Source organism: Anser anser (genome assembly GCF_964211835.1).
Source record: "Anser anser genome assembly, chromosome: 9".
In the NCBI taxonomy this organism is placed as follows: domain Eukaryota; kingdom Metazoa; phylum Chordata; class Aves; order Anseriformes; family Anatidae; genus Anser; species Anser anser.
The window spans coordinates 19,494,134-19,512,199 of record NC_139729.1 but is presented as its reverse complement, the minus strand read 5'-3'; the positions used below and the strand labels follow the sequence as shown (position 1 = coordinate 19,512,199).

At 64.2% G+C, this 18,066-nt stretch overlaps 2 protein-coding genes across 4 annotated transcripts; both read right to left on the bottom strand.

The window, feature by feature from the left end:
- Positions 1 to 296: 296 nt before the first annotated feature.
- LOC310904104 (PHD finger protein 13-like) lies at positions 297 to 7,162 on the bottom strand. The gene is made up of 5 exons (XM_083848345.1): positions 6,903 to 7,162; positions 5,641 to 5,733; positions 4,834 to 5,449; positions 4,504 to 4,542; positions 297 to 4,343 (listed from the first exon to the last, which is right to left on the bottom strand). The coding sequence occupies exons 1-5, from the start codon at positions 6,996 to 6,998 to the stop codon at positions 4,117 to 4,119; spliced, it is 1,071 nt and encodes a 356-aa protein (XP_083704471.1). The 5' UTR covers positions 6,999 to 7,162; the 3' UTR covers positions 297 to 4,116.
- Positions 7,163 to 7,465: 303 nt separating this feature from the next.
- Positions 7,466 to 17,858, bottom strand: ABCF3 (ATP binding cassette subfamily F member 3). 3 transcript variants are annotated; one of them, XM_083848305.1, is made up of 21 exons: positions 17,698 to 17,856; positions 17,380 to 17,527; positions 17,198 to 17,277; positions 16,996 to 17,048; positions 15,132 to 15,229; positions 14,896 to 15,018; positions 14,438 to 14,704; positions 14,154 to 14,234; positions 13,598 to 13,657; positions 13,173 to 13,229; positions 12,942 to 12,964; positions 12,598 to 12,653; positions 12,188 to 12,388; positions 11,870 to 11,946; positions 11,580 to 11,624; positions 11,168 to 11,300; positions 10,672 to 10,760; positions 10,378 to 10,469; positions 9,598 to 9,730; positions 9,167 to 9,254; positions 7,466 to 8,345 (listed from the first exon to the last, which is right to left on the bottom strand). In XM_083848305.1, the coding sequence occupies exons 1-21, from the start codon at positions 17,768 to 17,770 to the stop codon at positions 8,187 to 8,189; spliced, it is 2,136 nt and encodes a 711-aa protein (XP_083704431.1). In that variant the 5' UTR covers positions 17,771 to 17,856; the 3' UTR covers positions 7,466 to 8,186. The 3 variants fall into 3 exon arrangements, with proteins under 3 accessions (XP_083704431.1, XP_083704430.1, XP_083704432.1); XM_083848304.1 differs by having other exon boundaries at positions 17,380 to 17,543; positions 17,672 to 17,854; XM_083848306.1 differs by lacking the exon at positions 9,598 to 9,730 and having other exon boundaries at positions 17,380 to 17,543; positions 17,672 to 17,858.
- Positions 17,859 to 18,066: the final 208 nt, after the last annotated feature.

The window sequence follows — 18,066 nt, the reverse complement described above, 5'->3', positions numbered from 1 at the left end:
GCGGGCAGAGCCCGGCAGGACCGGGGCTGGGGGTGTCGGTACCGGGGGGGGCTTCCCGGGAGTGCCGGTACCGGGGGGGAGCAGCCCAGTACCGGGGGGGGGGGGTCAGCCCGGTGCCTCCCGGTGCCGCCCGGTTCCCGGAGCAGCCCCCCCGGCCCCCCTCGCTGGCCGCAGCCCCGATGGGGCGAGGCGAGCCCGGGCCTGCCCCGCAGCGAGGGCCCCGAGCAGGAAGCAGAGAAAAGGGAACTCGGCCCCGATCTGCCCTGAATTTTTCCTTCCTCCTCCCCCCTTCCGCAGGGTGAGGCCCGCTGAGGCACGGCCATGGGGAGGCCCAGGAAGGAGTCCGGCAGCACCGCGTCCCCTCGGCCGGCGGCGGCCCCCAAGACGTCCCCCGCCGCCCCGCCGCCGTCCGCCTCGGCCGCCCGTGCCGCCAGCAGCCGCTCCAGGAGCACGCCGGTTGCCGGACGGAGCCAGGAGGCAAAGCCCAGCTCGTCCCAGCCGAAATCCACAGCGGCGTCCCGCGGGGCACGAGGCGATGCCGGGGAGCAGCTTGGAGCGGCCGGCAGGGGCTCCTCCACCAGCGCGAGGAAGACGACGGACGCCAAAGGAGCTTCGGGCCAGGCCAAGGCTGAGCCGTGCCCCAGCAAGGCCCCGTGCCGGTTCCCGGCCCCCCTGGAGAGCCAGGACATCACCCGGGTGGAGAAGGAGACGCGGGGCCAGCGCAACAACCCCAAGTGGTACGAGTGGAGGGAGAACCGCATCACGGCCTCCGTGGCGCCCCGCATCGCCGGCAGCAAGTTCGCCAACGGGAGGACGGACAAGGTGCCCCAGTCGTACCTGAAGGCGGTGGTGAGCCCCGGCCCCACCGTGCAGACGCCGGCCATGTCGTGGGGCATCCGCAACGAGAAGGCGGCCGTGCGGGCCTACGAGCAGCTCAAGTCGCAGGAGGTGGGCCGGCCGGTGCGGGTGGAGGACTGCGGCCTCTTCATCCACAAGGAGAAGACGTGGATCGCCGCCAGCCCCGACGGCGTCGTCACCGAGGCGGACACGGGGAAGCCGCTGGGGCTGCTGGAGGTGAAGTGTCCCTACAAGCACCGCAACAAGACGGTGCGGGAGGCCTGCAAGGACAGGGACTTCTGCCTGCGGGTGGACGGCGACTCCTACGCGCTGAAGCGGGACCACGACTACTTCACCCAGGTGCAGTGCCAGCTGGCGGCCGCCGGCCTGCAGCGGGCTGACTTCGTGGTGCACACCAAGAAGGAGACGGCCGTGGCCCCCGTGGAGTTCGACGACGAGTTCTGGGGGCAGACGGTGCCCAAGCTGGAGAAGTTCTACACCGAGGCGGTGATCCCCCACCTGGAGGGGGAGGCCGGCGGCTCTGTCTGGGCCAAGGAGGAGTAGATGCCCGTCCTTGCTCTCCAGGATGCTTGCTTGGCTTTGGGTTGGCGGCGCAAACCCAGCTTGGGCCCCTAGAATAGAAGCTGCACCTGAGTTTTCTGCTGTTCCTCGACCACTCACTGCCTCTGCCCCAAGGCTGCTGCATCAGGATGGAAGAATCTGCACCAGCAGGGCCTGCTTCGATAAGGGGCCCACCAGTAATGACTTCACCTGCCCAACGAAGGAGAAAAGTCCTAGAGCCAGTCCAGCATGGCCCCGTGCTCCTCACTGCCCGCCAGTTCAAGCCCACAGCACTCTGATGGAAGCCAGCACACACCGATCGCATCTGCGGGGAACGCCTGTGATCCCTCTGCACTGGAATAACGGACTCATTTTGTGGGGAAAACTGGATCCTTCAGCACCTACACTACTGTCAGGACTAAACCTTAATTCTTCTCTGGAATGGAAACGGAGTCACAGGGGGGTTGGTAGAGCCCGAGAGCAAAGCAAAGCTCTTGAGCTAAATCACGTTGTGCCTTAGCCATCGCAGCAGGGGCACAGGGACACTGTTCCTCCTGAGCCACCAGCCCTGCTGGCCCTGGAGCCATCCCAGGGTGCTAAGGAGAGGGGGCATTGGCTGCAGGATGGGGAAGATGGTGCCTGTCGAGGAGGTGGCCTCCACAGTGGCGAGGCTCTAGAAGAAATTCCTGTGACACACTCCATGTACCGCAGCAGGGCAGGGAGGTGAGCATCACCCCTTTGCAGCATGGCTCGCTCTATTAAATAAAACCAGTGTTGGATCGCATCTTCTCTGTTGGTTGTGCAGCTGGGGGGTTACCTGGATGGGGGGTTCACACCTGGAAACGTTCAAGTTTGGCCGGACAGCCCCTGGCCAGCGGTGCCCAGCTCCCCGTCTGGGCTGGGAGCTCACGGTTTGTGTCTCAGGGCAGCTCCCCATGCACTGAGCCAGCCTGGAGGTGCCAGCCCATGGGGCTCCCCCAGTCGCACCCCAAAATTCACCAAGGGAAGTGAGAAATATGCCAAAACCACCCCCGTTATGGCAAAAGTACTTTATTATATACATACGACTCCAGCCACACTCCACAGGGCAAGGACCAGAATTTTGCTATTTTACATATCCATACAAAGTAACTATAAAAACATAAAGCACTTTTGGGGCCCAGGCTTTCCACAGGAGGAGAGGCACAGGGACGAGCCTGGGGGTTGCTGGGTGGCGGGGGGCTGCCCCCCACCCTCCCCCAGCCGTGGTCCCACAGTAACCAGATGTGCAAGTAGGAAAGAACCCAGTTAGGAGAAATAGTGATGGGACTGGCAAGTCGGGGCTGTCCCGGGCCAGGGGCCAGGCCAGGTGTCACCGGGACAGCAGTGGGGTCTGTGTCCCCCCCTGGAAAGTGCAGAAGGCACGTGGGCCAGGCTCTTTGGAGGGGCTGCGAGGAGGAGGAGGTGGGATTCAGACCGTCAGTGCACGCGGGGCCCCAGAGCACACACACACCGCTCACAGAGGAAGGAGGGTGATGGGGAAAAGCCTTCCTTCCACTCTGAAACTTGAAGGAGGCCTGGAGCGGGCAGGCCCCGTGCCTCCGGAGCAGCAGTTGCATAGCAGAAGGGGCTTAGGGCCCACTCTTGACAAGATATCAGACTTCACTCTACGTGTCCAGGAAAAAAAAGAAAAAAAAAAAACCAACAATTTCTCTGCAGGAGGGAGCCCTTGGAAGCAAGGCCCTCCTGCACCCGGGTTGCATCAGACCCAGGGCTCAGCATCCAGCCGCTGCTTAAGCCGACGCTTCACCTGCAGGCAGGAGATGGCCACAGGCTAAAAGGTTCAATTATTTTAAACTGGAAAACATGAAATCCAACCAAACCTCCCCTGCTCCCCCCCTTCCCTAGGGCTCCCGAGCCCTACCAGTTTTGAGGGTAACTGTTCAGGTCTCCTACCACAAATCCCACATCCCTTTCAGACAGGAGACTTCAGTGCAACTGGAGAATCTGAACCAAGGACGACTCCTCAGCAAGAACAACTTGTCTAACAATCTACTCGGACTATCTTGGGGCCTTGTGCACAGCAACCAAAATCAGGAGCACCACCGGACAGGGGTAGGGCCTCCCCTGCGCAGCCTACAAGGCTGATGAGCCAGAGGTGGGACATCAAATCCCCAAGGAAAGAGCAGCCCAGTCTGCTTCAGGTGTTGGCAGGAGCAATGTTCCTTCCCTCCCCTCCCAAAGAGCACGCCGCGTGGAAGAAGCCTGTCTGGGCTGCATCTGTGTGCTGGAAGAGGATTTGGGTCACTGACGCTTTGCCATCGCAGCCCACCCCGAGGTCCAAGGCAAGGACAACGGTGAGGGAAACAGGAGGAAGGGGAGTCACATCTCGGGATAAGTGTAAGCTTCCACCACACCACAGGGAAACTATTTGGACTAGGTTCTCCTCGGCTGGCCTGGGGGAAAGGCACTGAGCCAGGTTTGTGCAAGGACAGAGATGTTTCTGAGCGACCTAGTGCATGGCTCTTCTCCCCCCACACCTCTGGGGTAACCGAGCTCCGTGGTCAGCCACCCCCAGGGAGGACGGCAGCTCCCAGGAGGCAGAAGAGCAAGGGGGACAGCCCAGCACCGCGGCCCAGCCCTTCCCCTGCCATTACTGTGCATTGATTGTCTAGCCAGACTGAGCTACAGCCTTCGGTTTAACAAGGGGCCCCCCAGCCTCCCTGCTCTGGAAGAGCCTCAGTCACAGAACCGCTTGCGGGGCACCGTCCGAGCTCGGTTCGAGCGGCGGATCTCCTGCTTGGCGTCGCGACATCGCTGGCAGATGAAAACCTCAGGCACGTTGGATTTGCGGATCTTGGCACAAGAGAGGTGGATCCAGGTGGCACACTCGTTACATTCGATCATGGGCCTCCCCGCGAAGGGCTTCAGGCAGAAGCAGGTGATCAGATCCCAGGCGTCGTCGTCTGGTCGGGGAGAGACGGACACCGCTCAGAACCCACCTCACCAGCTCCCCGGCTGCAGCCTCAGCAGCCCCCCAGGGGAAAAGCCTCCAAGGGCACAGCACCACCTCTAAAGCTTCTAAAGAGGCTTCCACTCGCGTGGAGCAGGAGAGCCCCCACTTACCTTCTGCTTTGGTGTTGGGAGCTGCTGCAAATTCAACTGCTGAAGTTGCAAAGGGGAAAAAGAAAAAAAAGACTGGATCAGCAAGGCAACCTTACACCCCGCTCCCCGTTTCAGGTCTGTACCACTTGCTGTACTAAAGAGAGTCTCCAAAGCTCCCCGCCCTCTGCTCTGCAGCTCTCCCAGGTCCCTACGGCTTTCCCTGAAGCCCCCTGCCAGGAGAGGCCGGGACCACCTGCAAGCTCTCCCTGCAGCCCATGTGGGAAGCTGTGGCCAAGGGAGGGACAATATCTGGCACCGACCGCAGCACAACGCCGCTCCCCAGACACTCACCGCTAAGCTGAGAGCTCCCTCTGCTTGTATCTTCCCCTTCGCTTTGGTCCAAGGTACTACAAGAACTGGGGCTCTTCCTCCCTCCAGAGCACTGGTCGAGCTCCTTTAGCTGCGGATCGTCTCCTGCTGGCTTCTCCGCCCCCTGCGCTCCGTGCAGCCAGTCCTTCTCCTCCTTCAGGGGCTCCTCCAGAGGGGCGCTGGGCTGGGGGTCCCCGGCCGGGTCGATGGGGGGCTCCGAGAACGGCTCTTTCACGGGAGGCGCCTGTCCCTCCAGCGCAGCCGGCTCCTTCACCCGGTCCTGGTCTAGCACCAAGCTTTTCCCAGCGCTCGGCGGCACCTTCTTCTCCACCTCCTGCTCCAAAACGAGTTTCTTCGCTGGCGGTTTCTTCCTCTTGGTCTGCTGGGGCCGGATGTCATAGAAGCCGGCGGGGAAGGCAGGGCAGTCCGCGAGCAGGCTGCTGTCCACAGCCCCCTTGGCCACGGCGTTCCTGCTCCTCCTGTCGTCCGCCAGGAGCTGGCAGTCGGAGGAGTGCGAGGAGGCCCAGCTATCGCTGTCCTGCGTGCTCCCCGTGCTGTTCTGGGGGCTCATGCTGCCGCCGTGGGTCCAGGGCTCGTTCTGCAAGAAGGGGAGAGGCAGGGCTAGCATGAGAGACCCCAGCGCAGACATTCGGGGCAAGGAGAAAGGGACCGGGGACGGAGAATGACCCTCCCCTGCCTCCAGCAGAGGATCAGGAGCTGGGTCTGTAATGGCCGGGCACCCGGAGGAAGGAGTCTCCCTGCAGAGGAACACCCCGCAAGCCCACTCACCTCCTCGGGGTAGGGGATGTAGCCCGCGTAAGCCAAAACGAAGGTGCAGAACTGGTTGAAATCCTCCACGGTTCTCTGCCGTTTCTGCAGCGGCTGCGACAAACGACACTTGTTGGTGACGCTCCCCACCCCGACCGAGCGCCACGGCCAGCCCGGCACGAAACGTCGGGGTCGCCTCAACCCCCATCCGTCCCCTGAACCCCATCCTAAATCCAGCTCGGCGGCGACACCCCCTTCCTAAAATCCCGTTTACGGCAGGGGCGCACCCACAGCCGGCAGCAACCCCACAGCGCGGCGTTGACTCAACGCCCCGGGATCCCCGCCCCGGGACCGGGACCGGCCGGGGTCAGCCGCGGGGGGAGCGCCCCGGGACCCCCCCGGGACCCCCCCCGGTACCACCGGGAGGGCTCCGGGGGGACAAAGTCTGGGAGATAAAACTCCGGGGAGCCGCCCTCCGCTGCGGCGAGGGACCCGCGGGGAAGGGCTGCCCGGTGCCCCCGGTTCCCCCCCCGGTGCTCCCGGTGCCGGGCGGGCCCCCCGGGGGCTGTAGGGGGGAGGTTTTTGGGGTCTCCCCCCCCCCCCCAAGCACACACCTCCCCGCACCGGGGGTACCGGCAGCGCGGCGCGTGGCCCCGGCCCCGCCTGCGGATGGGGAACGGCGGCACCCGGCCGGGAACCGGCGCCCCCCCCCCCCCGCCCCGAACCCCTCCCGGTGCCCGGTGCGGGCTGCGCGGCCCCCCCCTCGGAGCCCCCCCCTCGCCCCCCGTCCCCTCCCCGCCCGGGGTCCCCGCCGACACCTGATCGCTCCCAAGATGGCGCCCGCGCTCCCGGGCTGCCCGGGCCGGCCGCCCCCCGCCCCGCCGGGAGCCGGGCTCTGCCCCCCCCCAACTCCCCGTACCCCAAATCCCCCCCGCACCCCCCCTCCCCACCCACACCCCCTCGTGTCCCCCCCCGGCACACGGCTGCGGGGCACGGCCGCGGACACGCGGGGTCACCCCCGCCCCGGGGCGCCGCCGCGCCGCCACCCCCCCGCCCTGCAGCACGCCGGGACCCCCCCCAGATACCCCCCCGCAGCCCCCCACACCCCACAGACCCCCCCCCACAATCCCCACGCCCCCCCCTCGCCCCCCCCCCACGGCCACGCCGGGATGGCGCCCACGCACCGCCCCTCAGCACCCCCCACACGGAGCCCCCCCCCCCCGGCCCGGGGCCGGTCCCCCCGCGCCCCCCCGCCCCCCCGGTCCCGGTTGCTCCCCGCTCACCTCCTCGGGCCCCGGGGAGCCGGGGCTGGGCACGGGGCTGCTCCCCGCCGAGCTTGGCCGGCCGCGGGGGCACGGCCGGTCCCCGCCGGTGCTCATAACGCCCGCGGGCGCGGCTGGGCCGGCGGGCAGCGGAGCGGAGCGGTGCGGAGCCGGAGCGGTGCGGTGCGGAGCCGGGCCGGTTCCCTCTCCCCCCCCCACCACCCACCCCCTTCTTTCGGTGCCCGCCGCCGGTCGGAGCGAGGCCGCCAGCACCGCCCCGGCCGCAGGGGCGGGCCCACCTGGTGGCGGCGGGGAAGGCGGAGGCGGCGCCTCGCTGCCGGCCCCACCGGGATGGAGCGGCCGGCCCCCCCCCCGGGGTCCCCCCCCCGCCTCGCTCCTCCACTCCGCCCCGCCTCGCCTCCAGCCCCCGCTGCCCGCAAACCGCAGCCGGATCCCCGGGCTGGTGCCGATAGTGGAACCCCTCCGTGCCCCCCCCTCCCCCGGGGCTTGACGCTGGCAGCGAGCCCCCCCCCCCCCAGCCCCTAAAACAAAAAACCCCCAAGGACGGGCGGGAGGCCGACGGGTAGCGTCCTGCTTTTATTTACACCGCGACCCCCGCGCTGGGGGGGCCCGCTGGCACCCCGCTGCGTGGCACCCCTGTGGGGTATGCGGGTGCGAGGGCAGCGCACCCCGGGGGGGTACACAGGCGATCCCCGGGGGGGGACAGGCGAAGCGAACCCTCGCCCCCGGTGCTTCCAGGGGCCGAGGAAGAGGCTGGGGACACTTGTAGCAGCAAAGGCCTCGCTTCCCGCCCGGGCAGCAGAGGGGACGGGAGCGTACGAGAGCTGGGGAGAGAAACACCACGTGGGAAGCTGACCAGTGCGCTCCAGTTAAACAGAAAAGAAAGGAAAAGGCAGTGGGGGTAAGCGAAGAAAGAACAGCTCCTCTCCTGCCCTTGCGAGCACGGAGTTACAACCAGGGTGGGGGGACACCTCCTTTCCTCATCCCAGCGGAGCAGCAGCTCCAGGCACGGCCCAGGCCTGGAGCACGGAGCAGGCAGCGCCCACGAGGAGCGGCGCCCGCGGCTCCCGGTCCCTCGCTGTCCTTGCACGGGCGGCCAGGCGGAAGGGCAGAGCGGGGGCCGCCCGCGCCCGGGAGGGGAGAGCAGTTCGGGTGGCAGTTGGATGGCGTGGCTGGGGTCCGTGCCACCTCCTCGGCGCTCCGCCAGGCTCGGCGCGGCCGGAGGCTGCAGCGCCCGAAGCCTCGTGCTCCAGCCTCCTCGGGCAGTCTGGGCCCCCGCCTCCCTTATAGGAAACCCTCCTTCCGGAACTGCTCCTTCAGGATGTCTCTGTACTGGTCGAAGCCGCCCTCGATGCGGGTGACAGTGGCGTTCTCGCACACCCACAGCTCCTGGCACACCAGGCGGATGAAGCACTCGTCGTGGGACACCAGAATTATACCGCCCTGCGAACACACGAGGAGAGAAAAGGAACTGAGCGGGCCACAAAGCGGGGCTCTGGGGGCAGGGGAACCCGCACGTGGGCCTCTGTGCCCCTCCAGCCAGCGCACGGGACTTCAGGTTTCCACCTGCACTGGGGAAAGGCACGGTGCTTCACAGGCAGCCACGAATTCCAGCCTGGCCTAAGGGCTTTCCTGTCTTCAGCTGGGATGGACAGATCTGGTACGGAGGAGGCACGTGCACAGCAAAGTGCCCAGCTTCCCTTCCCTGAGGGCGAGCGCAGGGTTTGCCACTGGCTCTCTGGACCTCTGACAAACTTTGAGGACGGAAATTCTAGTTGGAGGCAACGACAGCCAAAAGGTGACGGGACAAGGCCCCGAGTAACCTCATTTTTCTGTTGTAGGGAAAATGACCTAACCTGGGCAAGTACGGAACAGCAAGAACCAGGTTTATTACAGCGGTACCTGGAGGCTGAGCTCCGAGCCACAAAAACCTGCCCGAGGAACAACCACGAGGGCCCCAAGGCAGGGCTGGGCGCTGCAAGCAGCGGCATGGGAGCGGTCACAGCCCGTAGGTGGCTGGCTAAGATGGGGGACAAGCCGTGCTCTGGCTCGCTGCTGCTTCTCTCAGCCAAAGTCAACAAGTGAAACAAGCCACCAGGACAGACAGCTAAGGCAGAAATGCGACCGACTTCCCACCACATCTCCTGGACTTGAAACCACCACTGGAATTTTACGGTCCGCTTCTGGCTGAAATACTGAGTCACCCAAGCTGGAGGATGCAGGAAGTGTTAGAAAAATGGGAGATCTCGCCTGCGGAGCCTTACCCGGAACTTATTGAGTGCCTTTGCTAGTGCCTCGATGGTCTCCATGTCCAGGTGATTTGTCGGCTCATCCAGGATGTAGAAGTTTGGACTGGAAGAGAAGACAGCTCTGAGCACTGCGCCCGAACAGGCTCAGGCTGAACCCGCACCCCTGCGCACTGCCGGGACCTCCGCGCAGGGAGGAGTCCAGGCTACGGTTTTAGCCACGTAAAGCCACAGCCACCGGCACTGCATGACCCCAGGGTCTGTGCTGCCCAGCTCCGGGGACACCCCCTGAGCTCAAAGCAGCAGGAGAAAGCCGCCTGCCTGCCTCCTCCCCCGCAGTCCCCACCAGGCGACGATCTCCCTCCCCGATCTCCTCTCCCTTCCTCTCGGTGAAGCGGGCCCCAGGGACGCAGCCCTGCAAAAGCTTCCAGCATCTGGGAGGGAATTACCAGGACATTGTCATCTGCGCAAAGGCCACTCGACTCTTCTGACCTCCAGACAGGCTGGCCACGGGGCGCACAGCCAGCTCCCCCGAGACGCCGTAGCTCCCCAGCTGATGCCGGTACTCCTCCTCCGCCTTCCCTGCGGGAGCACGGCACAACACAGCTATGGCACACGAGGACCCCGGGGCCTCGGCGCCAGCTGGCGCCTCCTGCAGTGTCCTTGGCCCGCATCAAGGCCGGGTAGCCGAGGAATTTGGCAGCTGCTCGGAGGCAGTGCCCGAGCAGAGGGTTTGCGTGGAAAGGCTGACTGACACAATCAGGGCAGGGGCCACGCAGCGCGGCGGGTTGTGACCGGCTCCGAGTGATGCTGCCCCCAACTCCTCGTGGCCAAGTCACATTAACGTCATGTCACATCGTGGAGAGGGGAGCCGGGGGGTTTGGGAGGTGGCGGAAAGGAGGGCCAGGTGCTTGTCTCGTGACTGGTGGGGAAGCCACAGCAAAGCGGGATCAGCTACTGCTGAAACACGGCTACAGCGGAGCACCAGCGTGAGATCTGCTGGCCACAGAGCTCGCGGCAGGCTGGCTACCCCTGCACAACCGGCTCAGCTACTCAAGGCTGCTGTCCTGAACTCACGCTTGACGTGAAGAGAACCCAGGGCAGAAGGCATCCCCTGAGCACTGAGGTGACGGGGCCTCCTGCCCAGGGACCACCGCCACAGAACAAATCAATCTGCCTGGCAGAGGAGATTCAAGCGGCCCAGAGCTCCTCGGATCTCCAAAACCCACCTGGGAACTTCCTTGCCAGCAGCTCTACAGCACTGATGTTCAAGTCCAGCTGATCCACGTGGTGCTGGCTGAAATAGCCGATCTTCAGGTTTCTGCAGCACGAGGAGAGAGATGGGGAACTGGCACCGGGCGCTGTAACCGCAGCGCTCCCAGCTGCAGCTACAGGAAGGGGGCACAAGAGGGGGCGTGCAGCTCCCATCCTCATCACCGCGGCAGCCGTCATCCCAAAGCACAGCCCAGGAGCCCTCCAGCTGCACCATTCCTCCCAGTCCCCCGCCCCTTCCTACCAGGTACCTGTGAGCATGTCTGATCCCTCTGACTGGTGCCAGCTCCCCCATTAAGATCTTTAGCATGGTCGACTTGCCAGCTCCGTTCTCCCCAACCTAGAGAAGCAGCAGCAGCATTGGAGAACATGAAACCCACGAAGGTACCTCGGAGAGGGGGGCAGTGATCAGGGAATTCAGCTCTCTTGGATGATCACGCAGTGGAGGGGGCAGGATGAGCGCCAAACCAGTGGCTCCAGCCACCTGGAAGCTGCGTTTCTGTCGCTGGGGAGCTGCACGCGTAGCACTGCTGGAGCGTGTTCCCTCCCCAACCCTTGAGCCCGAGGATTACTTGGTCCCAGCCTCATTTGGAGATCTCCAGGGAGGAATATTTCATCCAAAATTCAACTGGGCAAGGACCTGAGCAGCCTGATCTGACATTGAAGCTGGCCCCGCTTCAAGCGGGGAGTTGGAGCGGGGACAGCCACGGCCCCTCGCAGCCACCCTTACTCGGCAGTCCCACGTACCACACAGATCCGGGACTCCAGGTCGGCAGAGACAGAGAGGGAACGGAAGATGTAGTGACTTGGCTCGTAACAGAAGTCTACTTCATCTAGCTGCAGGATGGGTGGGGAGAACTTCTCAAAGCCATCGGGGAACCTGGGAAGGCAGGAAGAGGTGAGAGCTGGCCAGGTACTTCAGAGACCCTGCTCCCAGCCCCCTGGGACAACCACTGCACGTGGCAGAGGGGGCTCCCGACCATGCAGGCCTCTGCGAGGGACGGTCACGAGGAGGGGACGCAGCCTTGGCCCCAGAGGGAGCCCAGCCCAACCGTGGGGGCCCACCCAGACTCCGTGCCAGAGGAGGAGCAGTGGTTATCCCAGGAGGAGCTCAGGTCGGAAGGGGAGCCAGGCCCCTTCCAAGCAAGGGGACACTTACTTCATCATCACCTCGGACTCCTTGTCCACAGGTTTCAGCTCTGGCCTGCAAGAGGGAAGATGTGTAACTGAGGAGCCTTGCACTGTCCCCACACCAGCAGCCCAGCTCTGCGAAGCCTTATCCTAGGCAAAGCCTCCGGACCAGAGACAGAGCGCCCGAAGTCCAAGCCACCCCCATCCCTCCAGATACACAGTGCCTCCCAGCTCCCTGGGGACCACCTGGGAACACCCAGTTCTTCCCATGAACACCTCCCCTCCCCACCTCCAGAGAGCAGCAGGGCAGGCACTCACAGCTTCTCCAACAGCTTGAGCTTGCTCTGTACTTGGGATGCCCGGTTCGCGTTATACCGAAAGCGGTCGATGAAAACCTACAAGTGGCAAAAAAGGATCAGAGAACCCCCGGGCTCATTCAGGCACAGCCACCCCGCTGCTGCTGAGCCTTCTGCAACAACAGAGCCACAGCCACAGGTCTTCGCAAGACTGAACAGCAATGAAAACTCCAAGAGCAGAGATTACTGGATGCAGGGCAGCCCGGGAGGCTTGCTAGAAGCACGGGGAAAGGGGCAAGGCTGGAAGAAGTGTCCAAACCCTACTGGTGTCTCCCAGTACCTGGATATGCTCGCGGTATTGCTGCTGCGCTTCGTACTCTCTTTGCTGGTTCTTCAGTCGCTCCTCCTTGGTCTTCATGAAGTTCTCGAAGTCCCCCCGGTAGGCGTCCAGCCGCTGCGAGTGCAGGTGGATGATGTCCGTGGCCACCGCGTTGAGGAAGTTCCTGTCGTGGGACACCACGAGGATGGTCGACTGCCAGGTCTGGAGGAGGAGACGGCGAGAGGGAGACCTGAGGGAGCCTGAGCGTCACCGAGCCGGGGCACAGGGCCTGGTGCCACCACGCGGCGAGGCAGGACGCAGCCTGGGAGGCTGTCCCCATCCCCTGGCTGGTGAGCCCAGCACGGGGCCGGAGCCCCTGCACCGCACGGGAGCCGTGGCCAAGGCTCGCGCCGCCCGGTGCCGCCCCGTACCTGCAGGTAGTTCTCGAGCCACAAAATGGCCCTCACGTCCAGCATGTTGGTGGGCTCTGAGGGAAGAGAAAGAGGCGCTGAGGTTAGGAGGGGTTAGGAGGACCAGATTACGCTTTCTTACATAGGAAAGACTAGTGGTCAGCCAAAGCGGCTGCCCGAGCAGGTTTCCCAGCTGAGGATGGCTCCACGCCATCCCCGGGGAGCAGTGACAGCCCTGTGAGCACCGGCCCTGTCAAGCAGGGCTATTTTGAGCAGGCAGCTAAAGGCCACGCTGCGTTCCCAACCCAGCAAGGGCATGGGCAGGCCCGGCGGCAGGGGTAGAAGGGCTCACGGTATCAACTTACCGTCCAGTAGAAGGAGATCTGGCCTAGGGAAAGCAAGACGCAGGTATCAGAAGCAAAAAGAGCACAGGGTCAACGCAAAGCACATTTTGCCACGCATACAGAGCCGTGATGCCTCGAAAGCTCCCCACCCCGAGAGGCTGAGTCGAGAGGATGGCCAGGCATCCCCCCTGCCCTTTGAAACACGGACAGCAAGGAGGGTTAACCCCGTGGCAGGAACACCTGGACACCAACCTGGCGAACAGGGCTCTGGCTAAGGCCAGTCTCATCCTCCAGCCTCCAGAAAACTCTCTGAGGAGAGACAAGGTTGTATACAAGGGTTAGAATTTAATCAGAACAACCCTGCCTGCCTGGCTCCCTGCTCCCCGCAGCCCTTTTCTCTCTGCTGTCACCCACGGACAGCTCGCCCCTGCAGACAGCAGGCGCAGCAGGACACGCGTCAGGCTCAGCTCCGCCACGGCCCAGCAGGCGGCTGGCTTGGCACCCCCAGGGCAGGACAGCCCCCCGCCTTCCCATCGGGTCCCCTCCAGTGGCTACAGCCACAGCAGCAGCTGGGTGTTCACCAGGGCAGAGAGCCCCCCGCTCCCCACCAGGGCCGGGGCAGCTTCTCCCCAAACCCGTTTAATTTAAGTCTCCACGTCCAAAGCCTTGAGACTTACTTGGTTGTCTGTTGTTGCATCTTTGCGTTGAAGCCCAGCCCAGCGAGAATGACAGACGCCCTGGGGGAAAGGTGAGAGAACAGGAACATAGGCACACCATCCGCCTCCAGAGCACAGCCTGAGGTCCTGGACCCACGGTCATCGTGGACACTCCGCTACATAGTTTAAGGACATCCTGGTGCAGGAAAACTTCCCTTCGTGCCCAAGAGCAGCATCTGGCTGGGAAACGCAGCCCAGCAAGGCACAGCACCCACGTGAATTCCCAAGAGATTCACAAGAAGCTTTCAGCTCTTTGGCCAAGAAGAGAGTTACCACCACCACCACCCCAGCAACATTCCCCAGCCACCAGGAACCTGGTGAGGAGGAGCAGCAACAACGCAAGCCATTTGGGGCAAAAATAGCCAGCACCTCCAGCTTCTGGGGGAAGCTCAACTACTCCTAACCCAAAAGAGCCCGTCCCCACATGCTGGATCCCAGGGCCACAGCATCACCCTTCCGAGCTGCAAACCACGTCTCGCCTTGCCAGCAGACAGCAGCGCCTGCAGGGTTGTCTCACCTCGCTGGGGCCTTGTCTGCCTCAATCTCCTCCAGCTTCGCGTAGATCTCTGACAGCCTGGCACCTTCCGTCCCTTCTCCCCTGGAGCAGAGCAAAGAGGAACGCGTAGGATGGACTGGGGTCAGGGTCTGAGCACTGCGGGAGGCTGATCTCCCCAGGCAGGACTCAGGCGAGCAGGACACGGCCCAGCCCTGCTGGAGTCCTCCACTGGAAGTGAGAGATCTCAGAACAAGACCTCGTGGTCAAGAAGCTGTAAAAGGGCTGGAAATCCAGCAATATCTCACCTGCCCGCATTAACCTTGGCCGTCAGCTCCTTTTCCTCCCGCAGCAGGCTCTCACGAGTGGTGTCGCACTCCAGCACGCTCTGCAGGGCCGGCGTCTCATCCCCCGCCACCTCCTGCTCCACGTGGAGGATGCTTATGTGCGAGGGGATGCGCAGGCTCCGGCTGGCGATCATCTTCAGCAGCGTGGTCTTCCCCAGCCCGTTCCTGCCCACCAGCCCATAGCGCCGGCCAAACGCCAGGTTCAGGTCGGCTCCTGCCAGCAGGACACTGGAGGGAAGGAAAAAACAGCTCCCTGCTCAGCCTGCCCCGCGGGGAGAGAGGCGACCAGCGGCCAGCCGCCCCCAGCACCTTTTCAGGCCGTGCTGGGGCCAAGCAACCACCACAGAGTTCTCCCATCCAGACCTCAGCCCGGTCTGCAGCCCCGGCAGGGTCCGTCCCACCGTCCCCTCTGCACTCACCGCTCACCGAAGGAGACGTCGAAGTTCTCGATGCGGACGTCGTACGACTTGTTCTTGCCCGACGACTCCATGCGAGTCTCCTTCTTGCTGGCAGCTTGGCTGGCAGTTGCCTCCTCAAGGACTCTGCAGGCAGGCAGAAGACAGGGAAGGGGGCTCAGCAGGAAAGCTCAGTCCAAACAGATCTCAGCCACACGCAGCAGGGCAGGCGGGGTGTTGGAGGCCCCCTCCGTACTCACAGAGGGCCAGATGGCTTTGTGGAATCCCTCTCCATCCTCCTATCCTGCTTGGCTTTCAGCCTAGCTTCTGCCTTCTCCAGTTTCTTGGCATCCACCATCTGGGGCACAAAGAGAGTTTACAGAGAGAGCATCTTCAGCAAAAGCCCCCAAAACCCAACTCCAACAGAAAGGAAATCAGCCAGTCCCACCTGCCCGGAAGGGAGGGAGAGCAGGAGGGAGACAGGACAGGGGAACCGGGACAGACTCGAGCGCGTTTTGAGGAAGCTGATCAGGCCAGGAAGTCACCTCAGGACTGAAGTCCTAAATCAGCCGCTTACACGCAGCAGTTCTGCCTCAGCAAGCAAGGGGTTTGGCTGACCCTGACCCGAACGCTCTTTCCCACGGGCAGTTCCTCTGGTTCCAGGGACCTGGGTCAGCCCAGGCACCTCAACGCGGACCTGCTGTCCCTGCGCCTCCTCCGCCACCCACCCCAGCCCTGGGCCGTTAAGCACTTCCCCTCCCTGGCGTGTTAAACTTTAGCCAGTTTGGAACTAACTCAGGTTAGGCAGCAGATCAATCAAGACAGAGCCAACGAGTATTTAATTAAATCTGAAGGCAAAAAGAAGCCAAGCGTTTTAACCCGCCCTCTGGCCTCTGCCAGGCTCCCAGCCCGCTCCAGTTTATTCCTGCATCGAGTCAAATACTTGTGGCTGACCAAGGGCCCTCCCGGGCATCCCCAGACAGGTCTTCAGCCACCGGAGCACGGTACAGACCTGCACGCTAGGCTGAAGGCGTCTTGCGACCGGAGCCGGGGCCCGGTTCCTACGGATAGGTTAAGTCACTCCGTAAACGATACTGAGCCCCGCTCAGTCTCCTGGTAAGACATCCTCCAAAACTCGAGAGGCCTCCCGAGGCCTCCTCTGAACCTTTTCCAGTTTTTCTGAAAACCCTTCCTGAGCTGCGGACGCGTGAGCCAGACGGCGAACCCAGGAGCAACAACCCCGGTGCCAAAACCAGCGACAGCTGCCAGCTCTCCCCCCAGACTCCCGGTCAGCCGCGCGGGGATCGCGTTAGGTCTCGGCTCGAAGCGCGCAGCTCTGTGCTCCACGTGAAGCCCCGGGGAGCAGAGCTCTGCAGCAGAGCACCAGCAGAGACGCTGCCCGCCCCGTGCAGCCGCCGCCGTCCCGGCTTTGCAGATCCTCCTCGCACCCAGACCTTGGCCCAGCCAGCACAGAGGGCGACCCGGGCCGCTCCTGAGCAGCTACGAACTTCGCAGGCAAGGTCGTTCTGATTTCCTGCACGTCACTGAGCGTAACGACTTCCAAACTTTCCTGCTCCCGATCTTATTTCCCAAACCACGACAACCCCCAGCCGCTTTTAGAGCTGGGCTGACAGCCTCCTTACAGCAGCCCTCTGGAAACAGCAGCTCCGTGCCATCTCCCCACCTGTAACGCCCTGACACCTGATCGCATCTCAGGGCTTCTGCTCTCACCACGTACAGCAAAGTCATCCCGTACACCCGGATTGCTCAACCCAAAGCCTTGCTGTAGTAACCAAAGTCCCTCACGAAGTCAGACAAGCCGCGCTCCGAGCAACGCGACCACGCTTTGAAGCTCGTTAAGAAGCTACAGCAAAACATATCTGGTCAAACTAATGAGCTGCTAACTCCCACGGAGCTTCTTTACCTGACCAAGGCCGAGAGCACCGCAACTCGCAGCAAGGCTGACGTGAGGGAGCAGCACCTCTGCAGATGCACGCCTCGCCGTCACACCCCCTGCCCCGTACGCTTACGGAGGGAAAAGCGACGGGGCAGAGCGTGGCCCTGCAGCCCCACACGTGAGTTCTTCCCACCGGGTCACAAGCAAGGACGCGGCCCCGTGCTTACCGACGCCTGCCCTCTCTTCAGCAGCAGCCCCGGCAGCAGGTCCACGCTGGCATCTGCAAGGAGACGCTGGGTGAGCGGGGGGGCTCCACCTGCAAGCTCGGCGGCGGGCGTAGAGCCGAGGGGGAGCCCGGGGATGGGGTGACAGCTGGGGGGCGACGGCTCCCCCGGGGCCCCCTGAGCCCGCCGGGCAGCACTCGCTCACCGTATCCGTCCGTGATCTGCGAGAGCTGGATGGGGGCGTCCAGCAGCACCTGGCTGCAGCGCTGCGCCCGGCCCTCGTCCCTGCGGGCGAGGAAGAGGAGTGAGGAGGGGGGGGTGATGAGGAGGACGGGGATGAAGGTGCTGAGGACGGTGACGGTGAGGAGGAGGAGGGAGGCCGCTTACAGCTGCAGGGCGTTGAAGAGCCGCTGGCACACCTCCCGCACGGCGCCCTCGTCCTTGCCGTCCCGCGACACCTCCTGCAGCAGCTCGCCCACCGCCTCCACCAGCTCGTCCACCGACTCGAAGTCCGCGCCGCTGCTGTGCAGGATCCCTGCGGGCACACGGCGCTGCACACCCCTCCTCCCTCGTGTCGCGACAGCGCGTGGGGGGGGGGAGGGGGGCGGGAATCGCGACACGGCCGGCGGAAAGCCGCCTCCGCCACGCCTCCCCGTGTCCCCCCCCACACACACCGTACCGGGACGCCTCGGGGGCCGCCCTCACCCGTCACGTAGGCGAAGACCTCGCCGTCCAGCTCGGGGAACTCGCTGCGGAGGATGTCGGCGCACGACGCCATGGCGCCGCCGGAGCGGGGCCCGGCCCCCGCCCGCTGCCGCCTCACGGCCCCGCCACACGCCCGGAAGGAGCCGCGGGGGCTGCCGGGAAGGGCTGGGGAGGGCTGAAAGGGCAAAGGGGGATGCTGGGAAATGGAGTCCGGGAGAGGGCCGCGCGTGCGCGGTGCGGGGAGAGGCCTCGCTCCTCGGCGCCCTAAAAGTTAAATGGGGGAGGGAACTAAAGGGGCACGGTGCTCCCAGGGGACAGGGGGCGCCCAGGGTGGATTGAGCCCAGCCAGGAGCCTCCCTGCCCCTGCTC

Coding starts and splice junctions, on each gene's coding strand:
- LOC310904104 (XM_083848345.1), bottom strand. CDS start 6,998: ATGAGCACCGGCGGGGACCGGCCGTGCCCCCGCGGCCGGCCAAGCTCG. Junction 5,734..6,902: donor GCTCCCCGGGGCCCGAGGAG/GTGAGCGGGGAG, acceptor CGTTTGTCGCAG/CCGCTGCAGAAACGGCAGAG. Junction 4,543..4,833: donor AGGGAGCTCTCAGCTTAGCG/GTGAGTGTCTGG, acceptor TTGCAACTTCAG/CAGTTGAATTTGCAGCAGCT.
- ABCF3 (XM_083848304.1), bottom strand. CDS start 17,770: ATGGCGTCGTGCGCCGACATCCTCCGCAGCGAGTTCCCCGAGCTGGAC. Junction 11,625..11,869: donor CTCAAGCTGTTGGAGAAGCT/GTGAGTGCCTGC, acceptor TCCCTCTTGCAG/GCCAGAGCTGAAACCTGTGG. Junction 9,255..9,597: donor GCGCAGATGACAATGTCCTG/GTAATTCCCTCC, acceptor CTTCTCTTCCAG/TCCAAACTTCTACATCCTGG.